The sequence below is a fragment of the Lynx rufus genome, unplaced genomic scaffold, assembly GCF_022079265.1.
Source record: "Lynx rufus isolate CCGP_SWC_20201006 ecotype Redwood Valley unplaced genomic scaffold, mLynRuf1.p SCAF_27, whole genome shotgun sequence".
Lineage (NCBI taxonomy): Eukaryota > Metazoa > Chordata > Mammalia > Carnivora > Felidae > Lynx > Lynx rufus.
Window position 1 is genome coordinate 4,706,030 of NW_025814842.1, and position 21,350 is coordinate 4,727,379.

General features: G+C 47.8%; 1 protein-coding gene across 3 annotated transcripts in view; it reads left to right on the forward strand.

Moving 5' to 3' along the window:
• Positions 1–4,583: 4,583 nt before the first annotated feature.
• The window catches only part of DAGLB (diacylglycerol lipase beta), a 38,909-nt gene continuing 22,142 nt past the window's right edge, over positions 4,584–21,350 (forward strand). Inside the window, exons 1-7 of one of the 3 annotated variants that reach the window (XM_047089457.1) lie at positions 4,584–4,747; positions 6,478–6,629; positions 15,497–15,668; positions 16,861–17,119; positions 18,770–18,892; positions 19,471–19,598; positions 21,047–21,173. In XM_047089457.1, coding sequence (XP_046945413.1) covers positions 4,653–4,747; positions 6,478–6,629; positions 15,497–15,668; positions 16,861–17,119; positions 18,770–18,892; positions 19,471–19,598; positions 21,047–21,173 — 1,056 coding nt within the window. In that variant the 5' untranslated portion in view covers positions 4,584–4,652. Of the gene's footprint in view, positions 4,748–6,477; positions 6,630–15,496; positions 15,669–16,860; positions 17,120–18,769; positions 18,893–19,470; positions 19,599–21,046; positions 21,174–21,350 lie in introns of those variants that run through there. The other 2 variants (XM_047089458.1, XM_047089459.1) reach the window with 2 other exon arrangements.

Consider the following 21,350-nt stretch of genomic DNA (forward strand, 5'->3'; position numbering starts at 1 on the left):
CTTTATAAAGCACTGTTTCAGAGTCCCTTTCACGTCTCCAATAAAGGTTATCAGGTAATTATATTTTTATCCAGGTGTTTTATTTGTGTGAATTTGTTTTAAAAGTGAAAGCATGAGAAATCCAGCAAAGTTAACCAGTTTGCCCACTGAGTGATCATTCTGTGAAAAGCTGCTGGCTGTTGACAGGCGCTAATCCGTTCCCTGGTCCAGTTCAGCCGCTGTCAGAGTAACGTGTCCTGCTTCCTTGCAGTCTGGTCACGAGGGAAGTAAGTAGGTAGAGAAAAGGTTGGGGGGGGGGGGGAAGGTTGCAGGTGGAAACCCTTGGGAGAAGATCCAGTCCAGTTTTTCCCAAGATGCCACTAGGTTGGATGACAAGCACAGATTTCCTTTCAATAGAAATCACAAGTGAGGGGCGCCTGGGCGGCTCAATCGGTTAAGCTTCCGACTTTGGCTCAGGTCATGATCTCGAGGCTAGTGGGTTCGAGCTCTAGCTCGGGCTCCATGCTGGCGATGCAGAGTCTGCTTGGGATTCTCTCTCCCTCTCTCTGCCCCTACTGTGCTCTCTTGCTTTCTCTCAAAATAAATAAATAAACTTTTAAAAAGTGGTTAAGGGCGCTTAGGTGGCTCAGTCGGTTAAGCGTCCAACTCGATTTTGGCTCAGGTCATATCTTACGGTTTGTGAGATTGAGCCTCTAGTTGGGCTCTGTGCTGATCGCGCGAAGCCTGCTTGGGATTTGGCATTCTCTCCCTCTCCCCCCCCCCCAAATAAATAAACTTTAAAAAAAAAAATCCTAAGTGGTTAGTGGGAACCCTGAGTAAGAAAATCACAAGCTTTGGGATCAGCCTTGTTTTAGGAGTCTCAGCTCCTCACACTCTAGCTCTGTGACCCTGGATTAACGAGTCTCTTCCCTCTGTTACCTGCAGACTCTTGCTGTAGGATTTTTGTGAGGTGTGAATGAGCCCATGTCTGTGAAGCTCAAAAGAGAACTTGAGGCACACACATTAAGTGCTCAGCACCTCTGTGACCCCCTGCTCCCCTCCCACTGTGCTTAGTTTGGGGACAGCTGCCTTGCAAGCTGGCTGGAAACCACTTCTGGCAGGAGTTCCTGGGGCCTATTTGAGAACATTGGTCAATTTTGCCCTTGTTGGGAGAGCAATGCATCTGCAGACCTTGACTCTTAAGTACCTTCCCCAAACCACCTGAGTGCCATCTAACGAGGGCTGATTGAATTGGGGCTCCACGTGGGCTTTTTTTTTCTCCTGTGTCCTTCGCCCTCTAGTGACTGAATGTGGAATTAGCAAGAAACATGCCCTGCTCTGTACAGGGGACAGTCCCTTCACCCCTCTGAGTTAGCCTTTGTAGTGTGGCGGCGTCTTGTGTAGGTGCTGTGGGTATTTCTCCTACTGATTCTGAAACAATTCCCTCTTAGCATTGGATTTTAAAGAAAGTTGCAGCATAATATAGCACTAATCTTTTAAAAAGACAGGGGCACTTTTTTACAACATTAGAATATTCCAGGTCTCCACTCCTAGTTTCACCTCGAGCACTTAATTTAAAAAAAAAATTTTTTCTTAATATTTATTTTTGAGAGAGACACAGAGCATGAGTGGAGAAGGCGCAGAGAGAGCGGGAGACACAGAATCCAAAGCAGGCTCCAGGCTGCCAGTGCGGAGACCGACACGGGGCTTGAACTCACGACCCGTAAGATCATGACCTGAGTCAATTGGATGCTCAACCAACTGAGTCACCCAGGCGCTCTGATCGCCTTGAGCACTTTAAAGGTGAAAGTCTCGAGGCAAATGTTACACTACACTTGACTCTATTACCAAAACAGAATGGAAATACGCAATGTATTTATTCCTCTAATAAGGGTTCTAAGACAATTAATGGTTGTGTAATAGGGAAACTGGTGTGCCCCGAAACTAAAAAAGTCACTTAAGTTTACTTGGAATTCTGAGAATTGAAGATCTCAGGGCTGTCAAGAAGGCCTTAGAAAAACAACTGTCCAAATTCCTGAAAGATCACCTAGCTAACATTGCCCGACACCCATCTGACAGAGTCTAAATGCAAGGGTATTAATTTTACTCAGGACAGAGATTTACTCATATGAAAGAAAGTTAAGTGCTAAAGGAATAGTGGAAGAAATGAATCAGTTGATTTGGAAAAGTGAAAAATCACCGTTTCTCCAAGTTAATGTTTTTAAATAGCTCTAATTTGGGGCACCTGGGTGGCTCAGTAAGTTAAGTGTCTGACTTTGGCTCAGGTCATGATCTCAGTTTGTGAATTCGAGCCCCGCATCAGACTCTGTGCACTGACCACATGGAACCTCCTTGGGATTCTCTCTCTCCCCCTCTCTCTCTGCCCCTCTTCTGCTCGTGCTTTCTGTCTCTCTCAAAATAAACTTTAAAAAATAAAATAGCTCTAATTCAACCAATGGAATGTTATACGGAAATAGGACATACTTGCAGAGATTAGAACTATTCAAAATACGTTTTTTATTTTTATTTTTTAATTTTTTTAATTTATTTTTGGGAGAGAGAGAGAGAGAATGAGCAGGGGAGGGGCAGAGAGAGAGGGAGACACAGAATCCGAAGCAGGCTCCAGGCTCCGAGCTGTCAGCACAGAGCCTGATGCGGGGCTCGAACTCACGGACTGTGAGATCATGACCTGAGCGGAAGTCGGATGCTCAACCGACTGAGCCACCCAGGCGCCCCAAAATACGTTTTTTAATATGCACACTACCTCTTTGAAATGATAGTTTTGTGGGTTGTTATTGTTCTTAACATTAAGTTGACAGCTTATCTTTACTAACAAAAGTTTAGGGGCGCCTGGATGGCTCAGTCGGTTAAGCGGCCGACTTCAGCTCAGGTCATGATCTCTCGGTCTGTGAGTTCGAGCCCCGCGTCGGGCTCTGTGCTGACAGCTCAGAGCCTGGAGCCTGTTTCGGATTCTGTGTCTCCCTCTCTCTGACCCTCCCCCGTTCATGCTCTGTCTCTCTCTGTCTCAAAAATAAATAAATGTTAAAAAAAATTAAAAAAAAAAAAAAGTTTATACAGAAGAATTTTCTTACTCCTAAGCCTTACAAATCCTGTTTTCAAAAGGGAAGTATTACATTTGAGAATATTCGGATCATAGACACAGGCCTCTCTAACTTCAGAATCACCCTCTTTTCCTACTCTTCCTCCAAATTCATTTTAGTATCTTTTTCAGGGAAGTCCTCCCTGACCTCTCTGATTAAGTCACTGGCCACACCAAGTACTTAAGTACTTATTTTATAATGAATAGTTCTCTTTTCTATAGAAACGTTGTAACATCCCCATTTACAATCTCTGTACGATTTCCACAACCATCAATACAATTTCAATTTTATATTTAACCCTGAAATTTTGCCCTTTAGAAGGAACTTCAGACTTAGAAAATCTTGACATTTAATGAATTTATTTATTCATTCATCAACTATTTAGTAAGTGCCTGTAATGTGCTCTATCACGTGCACAGCAGTCAACAAGATGGACAGGGTAAATTGCTCATGCAATTTACACCCTCAGGTGGGAGGAGAGAGGTATAACAAACATGGTGCAGTGTCACGGAGTAATTATTATGAGAAAAACTAAAGCAGGGTAAGGGAATGGAAACAGGTGGGTGTACAACTGTTTAGATAAGGTGGCCAGAGAAGGCGTCTTTGAGACCCGGACACTGGAGCTGAGGCCTGAATGAACTGAGAGAGAGACATGGAACTACCTGGGGAGGTACAGCCCTGGCAGAGGACACAGAAAATGTAAAAGCCCTGGGGCGACAATGAACTTGCTGTATTTGGGGGTTGGGGGTTGGGGAAGGCGGCAGGCAGCGGAGTGACGGAGAGAGAGAATGGTAACCCAAACCCAGGGAGACATACAATCACGCACTGACAGACTTGATGTGTGACTACCAGGGAAAAACCTTTCCGGGGTGGGGGTGGGGGGTTGGACTCAATGTTACGCACAAAGTGTATTCAGGGGAAATACCTTGTTGGGGGCGAGGGGAGTAACAGCAGAATGAGGGGGCACAATGAGATCGGACCAGGCATAAGGCAAAGGAGGCTGGGACGAGGGTGGAGGAGAGTGGAGGTGCTAAGTGCTCAGAAACCACGCCACTAGGCGACCGCCTGCTCGCGGGGAAGGGGCGCGGATCAGGCTATCACCCCCACGCCCCAGCCCCGAGCCGCCAGGTGGTTTCAGACCCGGAACTCAGAGGCGTCCTAACGCGGCACTCATAACCGCAGGGAGCATCGATGGTCACACGCCTCGAAGCCCACAGACCTGGGATGAGCCTCAGATCCGCCATTCACAGCCGTGGATCTCGGTGGGGAGGGCAATTTCTCCGGGCCTGAAGAGTCCTTACCTACAAAATGGGAATATTGTCAGAACGGACTTCCCTCACGTGCAAAAACAGCTATCAAGCCAACCAGAGTCCTCCGGGTCAGCGTATCTGCGCAGGCGCGGAGCGTCCCTCTGCTGCGAGGGGGCTCAGTGCGCGTGCGCCGGGCCGGGCCCTATCGTGCGCCTGCGCAGAGTCGCAGTCAGTTTGGCGTTGGTTCCCGGAGGGCGCGGGGCTTCGAGTGGCCGCCGGCGCGCGGCAGGCTGGCCCGAGGCCGGGCAGCGGGGCCTCCGCCATGCCCGGGATGGTGCTCTTCGGTCGGCGCTGGGCCATCGCCAGTGACGACCTGGTCTTCCCGGGGTTCTTCGAGCTGTCCCTGCGAGTGGTGTGGTAAGGGCGGCGGGCTGTGTGGGCTGGCGGCCGGCCGGCCGGCCGGGGTGCGCAGGGAGCGGGTCCGGGAGTAGCGTCCGTGTCGCCGGGTTTGTGCGCGCCGACTCGGGCCCCACGTTCCCGCATCGGGGCCTCCCCACCGCCGAGGACCTGGGTGCTGCTGCTCTGCCCATTTCACGGAGGGCTCACTGAGGCCGGAGCGGGTCGGCCAGGCCCGGGGGCACCCAGGTGGGTCCCGTGGCACCGGCGCCCGTCGCGTGCGGCGCCTAGGCCTGACCCTGGGAGCCTCCGGAATGTCGTTCCCGACCAAAGGCCGTGACCTCCGGTTCCGCTTCCTGGAGCCGGGGAGCAGCCCTTGCATGATCACGGCGCTTGGCCTGGAAACGCCGGGCATCTTTTGTCCGCCAGAGGAAAGATGGAACATAATAGCGTGGCTGCCGTTCCCGAGCCGGTTGTGGCCGAGTTCCATGCATGAGGAGCAGTCAGGCTCAGGCTCGGGAAATATGTACCCTCTCGTCTTTCCAAGTGTGGAACCCATGGGAACTGGAATTGGGCTCCTGAGGTCTGTTCCCAACCGGTCTGAGCAGGGAATAAAACAGCACCACTGTCATTTTTTAAAAACACATTCTTGAGGGGAAAGGAATACAAAAACACGAAATATTGGAAGTGGCTTCTCAGTAGTTTCGTAATTTCCAGAGCCGAGCCTCTGAAATCATTTCCCAATATTATTTCCAGACCCACAGTCTTATACAAAAGCATAAGATGTTATCTAGTCCAGTTCCACCTCTGGGCTTGAATCCTTAATACAGCGTTCTTGCCAGGGGTGCTCTGCCCTTTGCTGAAATACCTCTGGGGACCGGTAGCTATTACTTTGCCTTGTTTGGGGTTGTCTTTATTGTTATTCTGCACTGAAGTACTGCACTGAAATCTCGAAGTCGCAATACTTGGCCTTTCACGCTTATCAGCGTTCACTATCGATGGTCTTTGGATAACTTCTTGCCTGCTGCTTTTGTATCACAGCAGATTACAATGTGTCAATTTCTCATTAATACACAGGAGTAAACGCTATCTTGTTAATAATTTAGCAAGCATGTACTTTGTTGATTTACAGTTGCATATTTCTTTTTTTCATTAATTTATTTGGGGCGGGTTGGGGGGGGGGGAGAAACCTGAGTGGGAGAGGGGCAGAGGTCGAGAGAGAGAATATGAATGAATGAATCCCAAGCGGGCTCCGTGCACTGCCAGCTCGGGGCTTGAACTCATGAACCACTAGATCATGATGTCAGCTGAAACCAAGAGACAGATGTTCAACCGACTGAGCCACCCAGGTGCTCCTACGGTTGCATCTTTCTGAGTCATTATGGGGTTGCTGTTTTTCAGCAGTTCATAGTATGTTTGCGTATGGCGTTAAATACCTCTTATGAATTACATCAGGCATAGAAGAAGGGCAGTCATGTAGGCACAGAAAGCATAAAGCTAATTTTTTTAAAGTCATACTTTTTAATTGACTTAGTAGATTTTTTATTATTTTTTTTAGATCTTTTATCGAAGAAAATTTTAGTCCAAAGTAAATTTCACCTTGTTTGGGGAAATGTTAACTCCTTTAAAATTTTTATTTTTAAATATTTAAAAAAAATTTTTAGAAATGTTAACTCCTTTTATTTCTTTCTGTTATGTTTTGCGAAGTAGTTCCTTGGATTCCATTTCTGACTCTCCCTATCTCTTGGCAGGTGGATTGGCATTTTGACTTTGTACCTCCTGCACAGAGGCAAGCTGGACTGTGCTGGCGGTGTCCTCCTCAGCAGTTACTTGATTGTTCTTATTGTCCTCCTAGCAGTTATAATATGTACCCTGACAGCCATCGTATGTGTCAGCATGAAAGGTAAAGCCTTTTGTATTTGCTCTCTGTTCTTTAACAGCTTGATTGAGATACAATTCACATACTGTACAATTCTCCCATTTAAAGTGTGCAGGTCAAAGATTCTTAGTCTGTTCACAGAGCTGTCCAGCCATCACCACAGTTTTAGAACATTTTCATCATCGCTGAAAGAAATCCTATACCCATTAGCAATCATTCCTCATTTTTCCGGATTTCCTCAGCTCTAGCCATCCATGTATCTGCTTTCTGTCTGTAGGTTTGGCCATTCTGGATCATATAGGTAGAATCATCCACCATGTGGCCGTTGGGTCTGGCTCCAAACTTAGCATGTTTTCAAGGTTGATTCATGTTTTAGCGTGTCAGTACTTCGTTCTTCTTACGGTTGAGTAATGTTAATTACATTGAATGTATACGCCACATTTCACTTATCCGTTTGCCAGTTGGTGGGCATTTGGAGTTATTTTACACTTTTGGGCTATTATAAATAATGCCGCTATGAACATCCAGATCCACGTTTTTGTGTACATAGAAGTTTTCGTGTCTCTCGGACGTACCTAGGGTGGAATTGTTAGATCGTGTGGTCACCCTGTGTTTAACCTTGTGAGGAGCTGCCAGGCTGTTTTCCAAGCAGCTGTACCATTTTTCTTTCAGTTTATGAAGCGTTTCCATTTCTCTACATCCTCACCAACACTTCTCATTGTCTGCCTTTTCGAGCATAGCCATCCTAGTGCACTTCATTGTGGTTTTGATTTGCAGTTCCTTTTTTTTTTTTTTTTTTAATTTTTAAATTAAAAAAAAAAATTTTTTTTAAGGTTTATTTATTTTGAGAGAGAGAAGAGATGGGGGGGGGGCGGGGGAACGCACGAACAGGAGCAGGGGAGGGGCAGAGAGTGAGGGAGACACAGAATCCGAAGCAGTCTCCAGGCTCTGAGCTGTCAGCACAGAGTCCGACACGGGGCTGAATCTCATGAACTGCAAGATCATGACCTGAGCCAAAGTTAGACATTTAACCAGCTGAGCCACCCAGGCGCCCTGATTTGCATTTCCTTGAGGACTAATGGTATTGAGCATCCTCTCATATGCTTAGTGGCCATTTGTATATCATCTTTGGAGATGTGTCTACTCAGATCCTTTGCCCAGTTTCAAGTGGGGTTGTCATTTTTATTAGTGAGTTATAAGGATTCTATTTTTTTATGTTCATTTATTTTTGAGAGCAAGAGAAACAGAGCATGAGTGGGGGAGGGGCAGAGAGAGAGAGGGAGAGACACAGAATCCGAAGCAGGCTCCAGGCTCTGAGCTGTCAGCACAGAGCCCAGTGCGGGGCTTGAACTCAGAGATTGTGAGATCATGACCTGAGCTGAAGTCGGCTGCTTAACCGACTGAACCACCCAGGCACTCCAAGAGTCCTGTCTATTCTTTTTTTTTTTTTTTTAACGTTTATTTATTATTGAGAGATGGAGAGAGACAGAGCATGAACAGGGGAGGCGCAGAAAGAGGAGGAGACAGAATCTGAAGCAGACTCCAGGCTCTGAGCTGTCAGCACAGAGCCCGACGCGGGGCTTGAACTCACAAACCGCGAGATCATGACCTGAGTCAAAGTCGGACGCTCAACCACTTGAGCCACCCAGGTGCCCCAGGAGTCCTGTCTATTTTTTTTTTTTTCAACGTTTATTTATTTTTGGGACAGAGAGAGACAGAGCATGAACGGGGGAGGGGCAGAGAGAGAGGGAGACACAGAATCGGAAACAGGCTCCAGGCTCCGAGCCATCAGCCCAGAGCCTGACGCGGGGCTCGAACTCCCGGACCGCGAGATCGTGACCTGGCTGAAGTCAGACGCTTAACCAACTGCGCCACCCAGGCGCCCCAGAGTCCTGTCTGTTCTTTTTTTTTTTTTTAATTTTTTTTTTCAATGTTTTTTATTTATTTTTGGGACAGAGACAGAGCATGAACGGGGGAGGGGCAGAGAGAGAGAGAGACACAGAATCGGAAACAGGCTCCAGGCTCCGAGCCATCAGCCCAGAGCCTGACGCGGGGCTCGAACTCACGGACCGCGAGATCATGACCTGGCTGAAGTCGGACGCTTAACCGACTGCGCCACCCAGGCGCCCCAGAGTCCTGTCTGTTCTTAATGATAATTCTTTCTGGGGCACCTGGGTGGCTCAGTCGGTTAAGTGTCTGACTTTGGCTCAGGTCATGACCTCACAATCTGTGGGTTCAAGCCCCGCGTCGGGCTCTGTGCTGACAGCTCAGAGCCTGGAGCCTGCTTCAGATTCTCTCTCTCTCTCTCTCTCTCTCTCTCTCTCTCTCTCTCAAAAATAAATAAAGATTAACAAAAATTTTGTTTAAGTGATAATTCTTTTCTGTGTGATAGGGTTTTTACTAGTCACTTCACCCAAAATGTTGGGAACCTTCCCTGTATGATTGCTTAGGCTCACAGGATGAGCCAAGCAGTGTGGCGCATTAGGAAGTATCAAAGGCAAGGATGTATGGTGTGCCGCTCTCCAGTGCATTTCATCGTTGCTTGAATGGGGCTGCAGGAGGCATGCTTACCCACTCAAAATGAAGATGGTAAAACTGGGTGGCAGGATCACGATCTTGATGGTTTGGAATGACCAACTGAAACTTAAAAGGTGGTGGTCGCTCAGTGGCCAAGTGTTTCATGAGAAAGACCATAGGGTTTTGGACGACCAAGGAGTGTGGCTTGTGCCCACTTCCTAGAGAAATGTATAGGAAAGAGAGCTCTGGGTATTTCAGCATGGCCCTGGAAACATGAATGCATGAAGAACGTCCCAGTTTTGTGATCTGTGTAATTCCCTATTGGGAGAGGTACCTTTGTGTTTTTGTTTTTGTTTGAAGTAAACTCGGGGCGCCTGGGTGGCGCAGTCGGTTGAGCGTCCGACTTCAGCCAGGTCACGATCTCGCGGTCCGTGAGTTCGAGCCCCGCGTCGGGCTCTGGGCTGATGGCTCAGAGCCTGGAGCCTGTTTCCGATTCTGTGTCTCCCTCTCTCTCTGCCCCTCCCCCATTCATGCTCTGTCTCTCTCTGTCACAAAAATAAATAAACGTTGAAAAAAAAAAAAAAAAAAAGAAGTAAACTCTACCCCCAACGTAGATCTTGAATCGACCCTTAGCTCAGCAGTCAGCAGTTGCATGCTCTACTGACTGAGCCAGCCAGGTGCCCCAGCACTAAAGAGTTTTTTAATGAAGTCTGAATTTCTGAAAGATGAAGTAGTTAGATTGGTGTCATTTCAGCTATGGCATCGTCTCATTTATTTTATTATTTATTATTCATTTATTTTTTTAGTTTTTTAAATTATTAAAAAATTTTTTAAATGTTTATTTTTGAGAGAGAGAGAGAGAAAGACCAAGCATGAGTCGGGGAGGGGCAGAGAGAGAGAGAGACAGAGGGAGGGAGACACAGAATCCGAAGCAGGCTCCAAGCTCTGAGCTGTCAGCACAGAGCCCGATGTGGAGCTCAAACCCATGAACTGTGAGATCATGACCTGAGCCTAAGTCGGAAACTCAACCAACTCAGCCACCCAGGTGCCCGTAGCATCATCTCATTTATTTGCCCTTTCTGTTCATGTCATATTCTGGTTAGGAGACCAAGTGTACAGCTATATCAGGAGGTTCAGATTTAAAGCAGTAATGTAGCTTTTTTTTCCCCCTTAAATATTTTTTTCCTGATATTTTTGGTGGTGTCAGGGCACTTTCACACCCTATGATGGATGGCCATGTTCACTGAGGCTCTTCCTCCTGAGCCTTTGCTTAATGCCTGCACCATCTCACATTCATGGTCAGGGCTCAGAAAACATATAACGGGTTGAGGCGCCTGGGTGGCTCAGTTGTTTGAGCGTCTGACTTCAGCTCAGGTCATGCATGACCTCACAGTTTGTGGGTTCGAGCCCCGTGTTGGGCTCTGTGCTGACAGCTTAGAACCTGGAGCCTACTTCTGATCTGAGTCTCCCTGTCTCTCTCTGCCCCTCCCCCACTCCTATTCTCTCCCTCTCTCTCTCTCCTCTCTCTCTTAAAAATAAATATTAAAAAAAAATTTTTTTTTAACATGTCGGTGTACATGTTAAGCATTATGTGCTGGTTGTATGTGTGTTATAGGGAGGTTGCCCGTCCAGCAGCCTCTTCCAGTTTTACTCAGGACACCCCCTCCTCCCCGCCTCGCTCACATAGGAAGTGTGTGTGTCAGAGAAGCTGACCCTCCACCCAGCTCAGGAATGATTCTCAGGATGAGCCAGTGGACATGTGACCCAATTCCTTGCTCCTGTAGGAAAGATCCAGAAGGAACACAGTTTTTGCCCTGGGTGATTCTGTGTATGGATAAGCTGCTGAATTCCTGCTGTATCTCTACTCACAGCCTAGGATGAGCTGACACACAAAGGAGGGCAGAGCCGTGAGAAGCAAGAATGCGGGTGACACCTGTCTTGGCTCTGCACTTCCAGTCCCTGAAGTCAGGACAGGTCCTTCCTGTTCTTAAACCTTTTGTTACTTGTGGCTGGAGATACCACCACCGAACTAAAAACAGTACTTTATAAAGCATGTTAGTTTAATTGCCAGTGTGTTACAAATAATATTGTATGCCTTATTAAAGGCACCTCGGTGGCTCTTGATCTTGGCTTGGGTCATGATCTCATGGTTCGTAGGATTGAGCCCCACATAAGGCCCTGTGCTGATAGTGCGGAGCCTGCTTGGGATTCTCTTTCTCCCTATGCCCCTCTTGTACCTGTGTGCGTGTGTGCACGTACCTTCTCTCTCTTTCTCAAAATATATAAATAAACATGAAAAAATATATATCTTAAGTAAATTTCAGAAAAATATCATAAGGTTAAAAACAAAATGAAAACAATATCGTAACATATGACACTATGAGACTTAAAGCCAATCTTCTTCATGTATTAGGGGTCCTACTACAATAAATAAGAAAAAGACTGATCGTCAGTAGAAAAACGGTCAAAGGTCTTAAACAGTAAAATAAATATGTGACTTTTACATGTACTAAAAACGTTCAGCCTCAGTCGCCATAACAAAAAGTCACCCACATAATACATGGAGTTGGCAAGGCTGTGTGGAAATAAGCAGCTCGTTTTGTTTGTAAGTATACGTTGGAAGCCAGATTTGGGAAGTACACTGTGTATTAGGCAGTATTTTTGTGTATATTTGCACGTGTGAAGACAAGTCCTTGTAGGTGAAGAAACAAAACAGATGAATATATAGGAAGGGAAAAAAAAAACAAATGTTAAGAGACTCTTAACAATAGAGGACAGACAGCGTTGATGGAGGGAGGCAAGAGGTTGCTACTAAGGAGGGCCCTTGTGATGAGCAGTGGGTGTTACGTGTGGGTGGCGAATCACTAAATTCTACTCCTGAACCGATATTGCACTGTATGTTAACTGGCTAGAATGTAAATAAAAATGGGGGGGGCGGGGAAGATGTCCTCGTAGGGATGTTCATTGCAGTGCTATTTGTAGGTATGAAAGATCAGAACAAACCCCATTCCTGTCACTAGGCCATGGGTTGGGTCTTTGCACATGTTACAAAGAATGAGGACTGCTTTGTGGACAGGTAAGGAGTGATTTCCAATACACTGAGGTATAGGACCTTGTGTGTAGTTTGCTACCTTTTCCTGAAGAGAAGACAACCGAAAGACTGGGGTACAGAGGCTTAATACTATGTACCTACTTGAACTGTTTGAACTTTTTACCGTTTACATGCATTACCTGCACAAAATTGATGAGTTTTCTGTAAATTGTAAGTTTTGTATATGTATGTAAATTGTTATTTTTTAATTTTTAAAAAACGTTTATTCATTTTTTGAGAGAGAGCGCGCAAGCAGGGGAGGGGCAGAGAGAGAGGGAGACATTGAATCCGAAACAGGCTCCAGGCTTTGAGCTGTCAGCACAGAGCCCGATGCAGGGTTCGAACCCACAAACCATGGAATCATGACCTGAGCCGAAGTCGGACGCTTAATTGAGCCATCCAGGCGCCCCTATTTTTATTTTCTTAAGCAGGTGTCACACCCAGCATAGAGCCCAGTGCGGGGCCTGAACTCATGACCCTTAGACCTAAGACCTGTGCTGAGATCAAGAGTCAGGCGCCTTAACTGACTTAGCCACCCAGGCACACCTTAGTTATATTTTGTAATAGCACATTGGTTAATTTTATTCTTGATACACGGATAATTTCTTTTGCCCCTTCTGTTCCGGGAGGCATCTCGGTGATTAACCTGTCACTTGTACTGAAAGACAGTGTTTATGTAGCTTTTGGCTGACCTTACTCTGTAAAGGAAACGCCCCCAGTTGCAGAGGATGCATTTGGAACCAGTGGAGCTCATCTTTGCCCAGAAGACTGATGCGTGTGTATCTACCTGTCCTCTTTTTCCTGGTCATCTGTGTAGCGTAGTTGGGAAGAATCTTGATATTGTGGTAGTTTCCAGTTTTGATTTGAGAACCTCTCTGATGAAATCCTGCTGTTGCTCCCATGTAGGAGGTTTGATTAGGGAAGGTCCAGCCTCATGACAGCCACATTTTGGAAGAACACCCTCACCCTCCAGGGTCTGCCGTTCACTGTGTTTGACCCTGATTGTGGGACATTTCCTTGCATCTCCTCTGCATTTATATGCAAGCTCGCAGCTCGTTTCGTGCTGGAGAAGATTGCGGCAGTGTCTGGAGGTGTTGAGCCAAAGATTCTGTGACACGGGCCTGCCTTTTGTGGTTTTTACGTAAATGGCCATGCCTGATGAAGACCAAGGCTGTGCCGAGGACATTCCATTCAAGGATGAAGTTCTGCTCACTCGTTATGAGGCAGCAGCAGCAGCAGCCTCGCGCACGGCAGCAGCTGAGTCCGCCCTGGCGACCCCTTGCCTTGAGAGGAAGATCTATATGTAAATAAAAACGTTTTCATAGGAATGACTATATAAAGGAGATTTTCTTCAGCATCTTTATTTCTCTTTGGAATCCTAATCAGAACTCCATTTTCTGCTTCCCTATTTATGTATTTATTTCATTCGCATAGTATCAGGACGTTGGGAGTTTCGGGCCCAGGTGCTGTTGGGGAATTCATTCCCTTATTCGGAGCTGTTGCCTTCCGGTGCGCCCCGTGGGTGAGCCCAGATACTGTTTCCTGTTTTGCGGGTGATCGCCTATTGTTAGCAGCAGGCTCCAAATAGAGCACTGGTTTTTCATATGCCTGCACTTTGTCCCTCAGAGAGAGACGGTTTTGTTTTGGTTACCTTCTATTTTGTCTTTTTGCCAAAAATGGGGCCCAATAGTGTCTAACATTTTAAAATGTGACTCTGAGGTCATTTTTGGAACCTAAAAGCTATTTCCTCACCAAATCATTCTTTTTTTTTTTTTTTTTAAATTTTTTTTTTTTTCAACGTTTATTTATTTTTGGGACAGAGAGAGACAGAGCATGAACGGGGGAGGGGCAGAGAGAGAGGGAGACACAGAATCGGAAACAGGCTCCAGGCTCTGAGCCATCAGCCCAGAGCCTGACGCGGGGCTCGAACTCCCGGACCGCGAGATCGTGACCTGGCTGAAGTCGGACGCTCAACCGACTGCGCCACCCAGGCGCCCCCCAAATCATTCTTTAGATCTTGTTTTCAATCATTGCTCTGGGGGCTTTTTTCCTTCACTGTTTTTGTTTTAATCATGGCATTTTTATGTTGCCTAAATCAGTATTTTATCACAACTTTTTCCCAAAGGGAGAGAGTTGATGTTTAACATCAGGAATTGAAGCACCCAGGCCTCTCTCTTGATACTTGGATTTGTTTTGTATGCAGAGTAAAAAGGCCATGTCTGGGGGCGCCTTGGTGGCTCACTCGGTTAAGCATCCGACTTCGGCTCAGGTCGTGATCTCCCAATTCATGGGTTCGAGCCCCGCATACGGCTCTGTGCTGACAGCTCAGACCCTGGAGCCTGCTTCAGATTCTTTGCCTCCCTCTCTCCGTGCTCCTCCCCCGTTCACGTTCTGTCTCTCTGTCTCTCAAAAAATAAATAAACGTTTAAAAAAAATAAAGTCCGTGTCTGAATAGGCCTCTTCACGTGATCTTGCGCATCAGAATTGTTCACTTCCCAAAAGTGAGTTCGTTGGTGAGACAGAGCTGGGACCACACAGACCTGGATTATGTTGTAGAAAGTAGTTACCAAGCTCTCCCAGCCTTAGTTTCTTCATTTGTAAAATGGGATGGTGGGGGCGCCTGGGTGGCCCAGTCGGTTGAGCATCTGACTTTGGCTCAGGTCATGATCTCATGGTTCGTGAGTTCAAGCACCGCGTCAGGCTCTGTGCTGACAGCTCGGAGCCTGGAGCCTGCTTGGGATTCTGTGTCTCCCTCTCTCTGTCTGGCCCTCCCCCACTCGTGCTCCGTGTCTCTCTCTCTCTCTCTCTCTCAAAAGATAAATATTTAAAAAAAAAAAAAATGGGATGGTAACTGTTTTCAGAGTCGTGAGGATTACAGAATAATAGACGTGAAGTGTTTCAGATGGTGCCTGAACGCCATAGGTCTCGAGTAGGTGGTGGAGTCATTCTTGTGGCTGCTTGAACTTGGTGACTGTGTAGGTCTGTTGGCCTGGGACGGCTCTGTTTGGTGCCAGCCGTTCCAGCATAATTATGAACAGCTCCTCCTTCCTCTCTCAGAGGTATCCCAGTTTGGCGATTATATGGTCGCCCCGGGTAGAACCCGGAGGCTTTCTGTCATGTTCCCACCCCTCATCGGTCACTGACGGTCAGTCTTAGGCCTTGAGTACCAGTTACAAGTAGACGGAGCCAGGTGGGTACCGTGCTAATAGGTGCTCTGCTGTTTCTGTGGGAAGGAAGTGTCTGAGGAAGCAGGTGACCAGTTTGAATATCTTCTGTGTTTCAGGAACCATTTGTAACCCTGGACCACGGAAATCCATGGCTAAGCTGCTTTACATCCGCCTGGCGCTCTTTCTGCCAGAGATGGGCTGGGCTTCTCTGGGGGCCGCCTGGATAGCAGACGACATTCAGTGTGACAAGACGGTTGTGAATGGCATCATTGCCACTGTCGTTGTCAGGTGAGGCCTTCCGTCTTCTCTCTCAGCTTCTTGTCTCAGGTGAGATGGAAGTCAACAGACCTTTCTGGGTAACTGCGGATAGCCCAGTGGCACAGGGGCTTCCTGAAATCGTTAGGAATTGGACCTCTTTGAGTAGGTCATAAACGTTGGGAGACGCTTGTTCATATATGAGAATTCATCTTTCATTATGCGTGTATTGATGTCATTTTCTTTCTCACTGGTTCTCATTTTTCTGCATTTCGTCCCTTGTGTTATGAGAAGGAAGAAAACCCAGATACCAAACCAAGGGCAAAAACTAAAGGCAAGGGGAGTAGAAACGCAGTGCCAGGAATTGTGACGGGGGCTGCTGCCTGGGAGTCAGGCTTTCACGTTTTCCAGGCTAACGGTCTTAGAACTGATCAAGTTAATTCCCGTCCTGTTACAGAGAAGGAAAGGGGGGCTTCCCGAGCCGCCCGGGCAGCGGTGGCAGAATCCCCTCACGGGGGCGCGTCTTCCGCTGGCACGCGTTTCCCTGAGCCACAGCGCCTGGCACGTTGTGCGCTGTCTGGACACACTCACACATATGAATGGAAGACCTCTTGGACTCTTCCACAGTGTGGCAAAGTTCTCCTGGTTTTGCCGGGAAGAACCCTGAGGCATGGAGGAGTCTGGGTCGTGCTGGTGGCCCGTGGAGAGCAGGTTCCAGCTGCTTCCACGCCCAGGCTGCAACTGTACCCACTAGACATCTTTTTTGTGGCCTTTACTTTTTTTTTTTGAGAGAGAGAGAGGGAGGGAGGGAGGGCACGCATGCGTGCATGAGCTACAAGCCAGGGAGGGCCAGAAGGAGAGAGAATCTCAGGTAGGCTCCACGCCCAACACAGCGTTGGATGTCATGAACCGTGAGATCATTACCTGAGCCCAAATCAGGAGTCGGACACTCAACCGACTGAGCCACCCAGGTGCCCCTTTTGTGGTCTTTACTTTTAAGGCTCTGATTTTTGTGAGGCCTGGGTCAGCCGTGGATGCATAAAGAACTTTCTAGAAAAAACAAGTCGCTCACCTCAGCCTGGTTCTGGGAAATCCGCATCTTCCTCGGTAACTAGAGCCACGGCTGTACAGATGTAAAAACTGAACCCTGAGGAGGGAGCCCTGGCTCATGCATGTGGACGTGGGACCCACGGTCATCGCGCCTTCTCCTCTCTCTGTTTTGCAGCTGGATTATCATCGTCTCCGCTGTGGTTACCATTATCGTCGTCTTTGACCCGCTGGGGGGGAAGATGGCTCCGTATTCCTCTGCTGGCCCCAACCACCTGGACAGTCATGAGTCGAGCCAGCTACTTAACGGCCTCAAGACAGCAGCTACCAGCGTGTGGGAGACCAGGATCAAGTTACTGTGCTGCTGCGTCGGGAAAGATGACCATACTCGAGTTGCTTTTTCGAGTACGGCAGAGCTTTTCTCAACCTACTTTTCAGTAAGCCGAAGGGGTCTGCTTTCGTCTCTTCTCCTGAGTAAATGTCTCCTCCGTGAAGATGAGCCCTCTGTGTTTTGAGCTGCGCCCCCGTTGACATAAAACAGCTCTTGCGGATGTGTGGTCTGTGCGTGGCGGAGCAGGGGAGATGCTCATGGGACGTGGGCTCCGGAGCGTTAAGCCGGGGCCCTGCGCTTCGGACGCCGTGTCTCCGGTCAGTGTGTCCTGCGTTGCTGATGGTTCTTTGCACCGTGAAGGGTGTTAGTTAGTGTTTAAGGAGGCGAATAATGGAACCTGTATGTTTCGCGGGTAATTTGCCAGTCACCTGGATCCTCTGTCCTCCGGCCGGTGTGCTGCAGGTGCAGGCAGGTGTGAGCAGTGTCCTGCATCCGGGGTGGTGTCAGACCTCGTGTGCCACATTACGGCACGACGGGATGTGTCCTTGCAGCGCAGGAAGGTGTCCTCACTCTAGAGCAGTTTCTTCAGTGATTTAGAAAAACTTGGTTTTCTTTCACATCGAGTGCTTTCGTGTAACATCCTTTAGTAAACTATCGTGTTCAGTATTGAGACCAAGTAAGGGACAGGAGTTCTCTTGCCATCCTGAGTGACTGCTGGTCCCTTTCCTGCGGCGTCCGAGTCAGCAGTGTCCAGGGCTGGCCCCGTAGGCTGACACCCGGCGGGTAGCAGCAGCCTCTGTGTAGACAGTGGACAAGGGTCTCCCTAAACTAATCCCCAGGAGTGCTTCTGCCTAGTCTTAAGATATTTGGAAGAAGCGGGGGTGCCTGGGTGGCTCAGTCGGTTGAGCATCCGACTTTGGCTCAGGTCATGATCCGTGAGCTCGAGCCCCGCGTGGGGCTCTACTGTCAGTGCAGAGCCTGGTTCGGATCCTCTGTCTCCCTCTCTCTGCCTTTCTCCCATGCGTGCATGCACTCACTCTCTCAATCTCTCTCTCGAAGATAGACATTAAAAAAAAAAATTTTTTTTTAAACTTTGGAAGAAGGAAGAAGAGAATCTGAGTGTTCTCAGCAGGTGTCTTCACCTGATCACAGGTAGAGCTGATGACTCAGGGGCTCAGTGGCCAGTACCTGCTCCTTCTGGACTGGAAGTGCCTGGAGGCAGCTGAGGATTCCTGCCTTCTCCATACCCCACCCGGAGGAGGAGGGGAAAGTCAGGGGCAGGCGGCTTGCTCTGTTGCTGTCCTGGAGTGGGGTTCTCCCGGAGGCTTGCAGTAGCTGGTGTATTTAAGTTCAGTGTCGAATCTCTGCCCCAGGGACTCTTGCCACAAAACCACAGCATCTTGAGCAAGCATCTAAGTTTGGGCTAAAATCGGCTGTTACTGGCAAAGATGGTGAATTTACTTATCCGTTTGCTCCCCAGCTTTACAAAAGATGTGAAGTCCATTAAGTGGTTCAGTTACTTAAAGTGAAATTTGAAATAAGAGCTCAGCCACATTTTTTTGTTGTCCAGTGGATTTGTCTGAGGGCAGGATAGGAAAAAACATTAAGCTCACATGCAGAAGTCTTGAAAGGAAAATACTTTTTAAGATACCCATTTACACATAACTGTGTGTGCATGTGAACTGTATAAAACTGGGTTTTGAGGAACTTGGGCTGTCCCTGCTAAGTTTTATGACAAGCCGCTGTTTTCACCCAGGACACAGATCTGGTGCCCAGCGACATTGCGGCGGGCCTCACCCTTCTCCATCAGCAACAGGACAACATCAGGAACAGCCAGGAGCCTGATGAGGTCATCAGCCATTCCCCAGGCCCCCCCCAGGTAAGCCCGTTCTGTTGGGTTGTAGAGTTTTGACATTTACACCTATTTATGTATCTTCAAAAAACAAAGAACAGAAAAACCTGGCCAGCACCAATTTCAGGAGCAGCTGGCTTGGAATGTGAGTTGTGGCTTCTGCTGGTTGTGGTTTTTCACCCGTCAGGTAAGGCGTTTGCTCACCCGGAGTTCAGGGAGCGGAGCCCGTTCCTGGCTGCTTCACATCCATGTATCTTGAAAGCATTCTCTTTTAGGAACTTGGCTGTTGCAGTCTACCTGGCAGAAACTCAGGGACCGGGCTTGGATCTCCCTGGGTGTGTTTGCGCTCTGCGCCTGGGGAGCGGAAACGGGTCAGCTTTGCTTGATGGGTTTTCCTGCCACGGGTGTTTATGCTTCTGAAAGAGAAGGTGGCACGTAGGAGTATACGTTTCTCCGCACCCCATCCAGCTGTCCAGGTCTTCACGGCTCACTTGTTGCAGGAAGGGGAGACTCCAGAGTTTCAGTTCAGGTTTATGACCTTGGTGAGTTGGTCTTGTCCGTAAGGGGTTCCCTGATACAAAAAGCTTTTTTTCCTTCTCTTACAGGAAGCTGATTTAGATGCAGAGTTAGAAAATTGCCATCATTACATGCAGTTTGCAGCAGCCGCCTACGGGTGGCCCCTGTACATTTATCGGAACCCCTTCACAGGGCTGTGCAAGATCGGTGGGGACTGGTAGGTGGATGGGTTTGAGGCCTCCGTCTTCCTTCTGCTTGTCACTTGCTACGCAGTCTGTCCTTTATTTCCTAAAAATAATCCGGTTTCCCCTCTCGAAACACTTTCTGTTTTGAAATATTTCAAAACTGCAAGATCAGTACTGAGAACTCCCATATATCCTTTATATGGGGCCACCAGTTGTGACTCAGTTTGGTCACATGTGCTGTGTTACTATAAATACATAGCTTCTTCCTGAACCACTGGAAGTGTAATGCAATCAGCATGCCCCTTCTCTGCGGTTACTTCAGCCTGTATTTCTGTTCCCTCCCTCCCTCCCTCCCCTTTCTTTATTTTTAATTTGAGAGAGCCAAAGTACAAGTGGGGTGAGGGGCAGAGAGAGAGAGAAAGTTACCATTAAGCAATAACTCATTTATATTCTGTATTCAGTTTTCCAGTTGCCAGGATTGTAACAGTTTTTCCTCCAGGTCAAGATTACGCATTGCACTTAGTTGACATGCATCCCTAGTTTTTTTCTATTTTGGAACTATTCCTCAGTCATTTTTCATCTTTCATGATCTTGACATTTTGGAAAGGACACAGTGTAGGTATTTTGTGGAATGGCCCTCAATTTGCATTTGTCAGATGGTTTCTTCCTGATGAGAGTCCAGATACACATTTTTGGCAGGAATGTCCCGTGAGGGGTATTGCACCCTTCTTAGAATTACATCATATCAGCAAACGCAAGAGGTCAGTTTGTCCCGTCACTGGAGTTTCAGAGTCTCTCCCATTCTTTTTTTTTAATGCTTTATTTATTTTTGAGAGAGACAGAGACAGCATGCGAGTGGGTTAGGGGCAGAGCAAGAGGGAGACACAGAATCCGAAGCAGGCTCCAGGCTCTGAGCTGTCAGCGCAGAGCCCGACTCGAGGCTCAAACTCACAAACCGCGAGATCATGTCCTGAGCTGAAGTCGGACGCTCAACCAACTGAGCCACCCAGGCGCTCCTTTTTTAAATTTTTTTAATGTTTATTTATTTTTGAGACAGAGCATGAGTGGGGGAGGGACAGAGAGAGAGGGAGACACAGAATGTGAAACAGGCTCCAGGCTCTGAGCTGTCAGCACAGAGCCCGACGTGGGGCTCGAACTCACAAGCTGTGAGATCATGACCCGAGCCGAAGTCGGACGCTTAACTGAGTGAGCCACCCAGGCGCCCCAAGTATCTCCCATTCTTAATACTGATTTTTTTGTATATGTAAAACATCGACATGACTCCAGAGATGAAAGCTGTAGTAAGAAGTATGCACAGGAATGTAATAATCTTTTAAAGGCCATTATATGTTCGCCAGAGTAAGGCCTGAAAATTGTAAACTTGGGTCCTCGTGATTTGGGGAAGACAGAACAGTGGGGATCGATGTTCCTTGGTCAGTGGCTCAGGTTGGCAGAGTACCAGCCTTGCCTGTGTTTTTAGTTGTAGAACCAGGACAGCAGAATATGACTTGGTTGGAGGTGATCAGCTCAGCTGCCATTTTGGCTCCATCCTGCAGACGACAGGGCTACAGTACAGGGACTTCATTCACATAAGCTTTCATGACAAGGTAGGTGTAACGGCGCTTCTGAACTTCTTTGGGGTCCTGGAGTCCTGTGAGATTCTGACAGAAGTTACAGATTTTTTTTTTTTTTATGTTTATTTACTTTTGAGAGAGAGAGACAGAGACAGAGTGGGAACGGGTGAGAGGCAGAGAGAGAGGGAGACACAGAATGTGAAGCAGGCC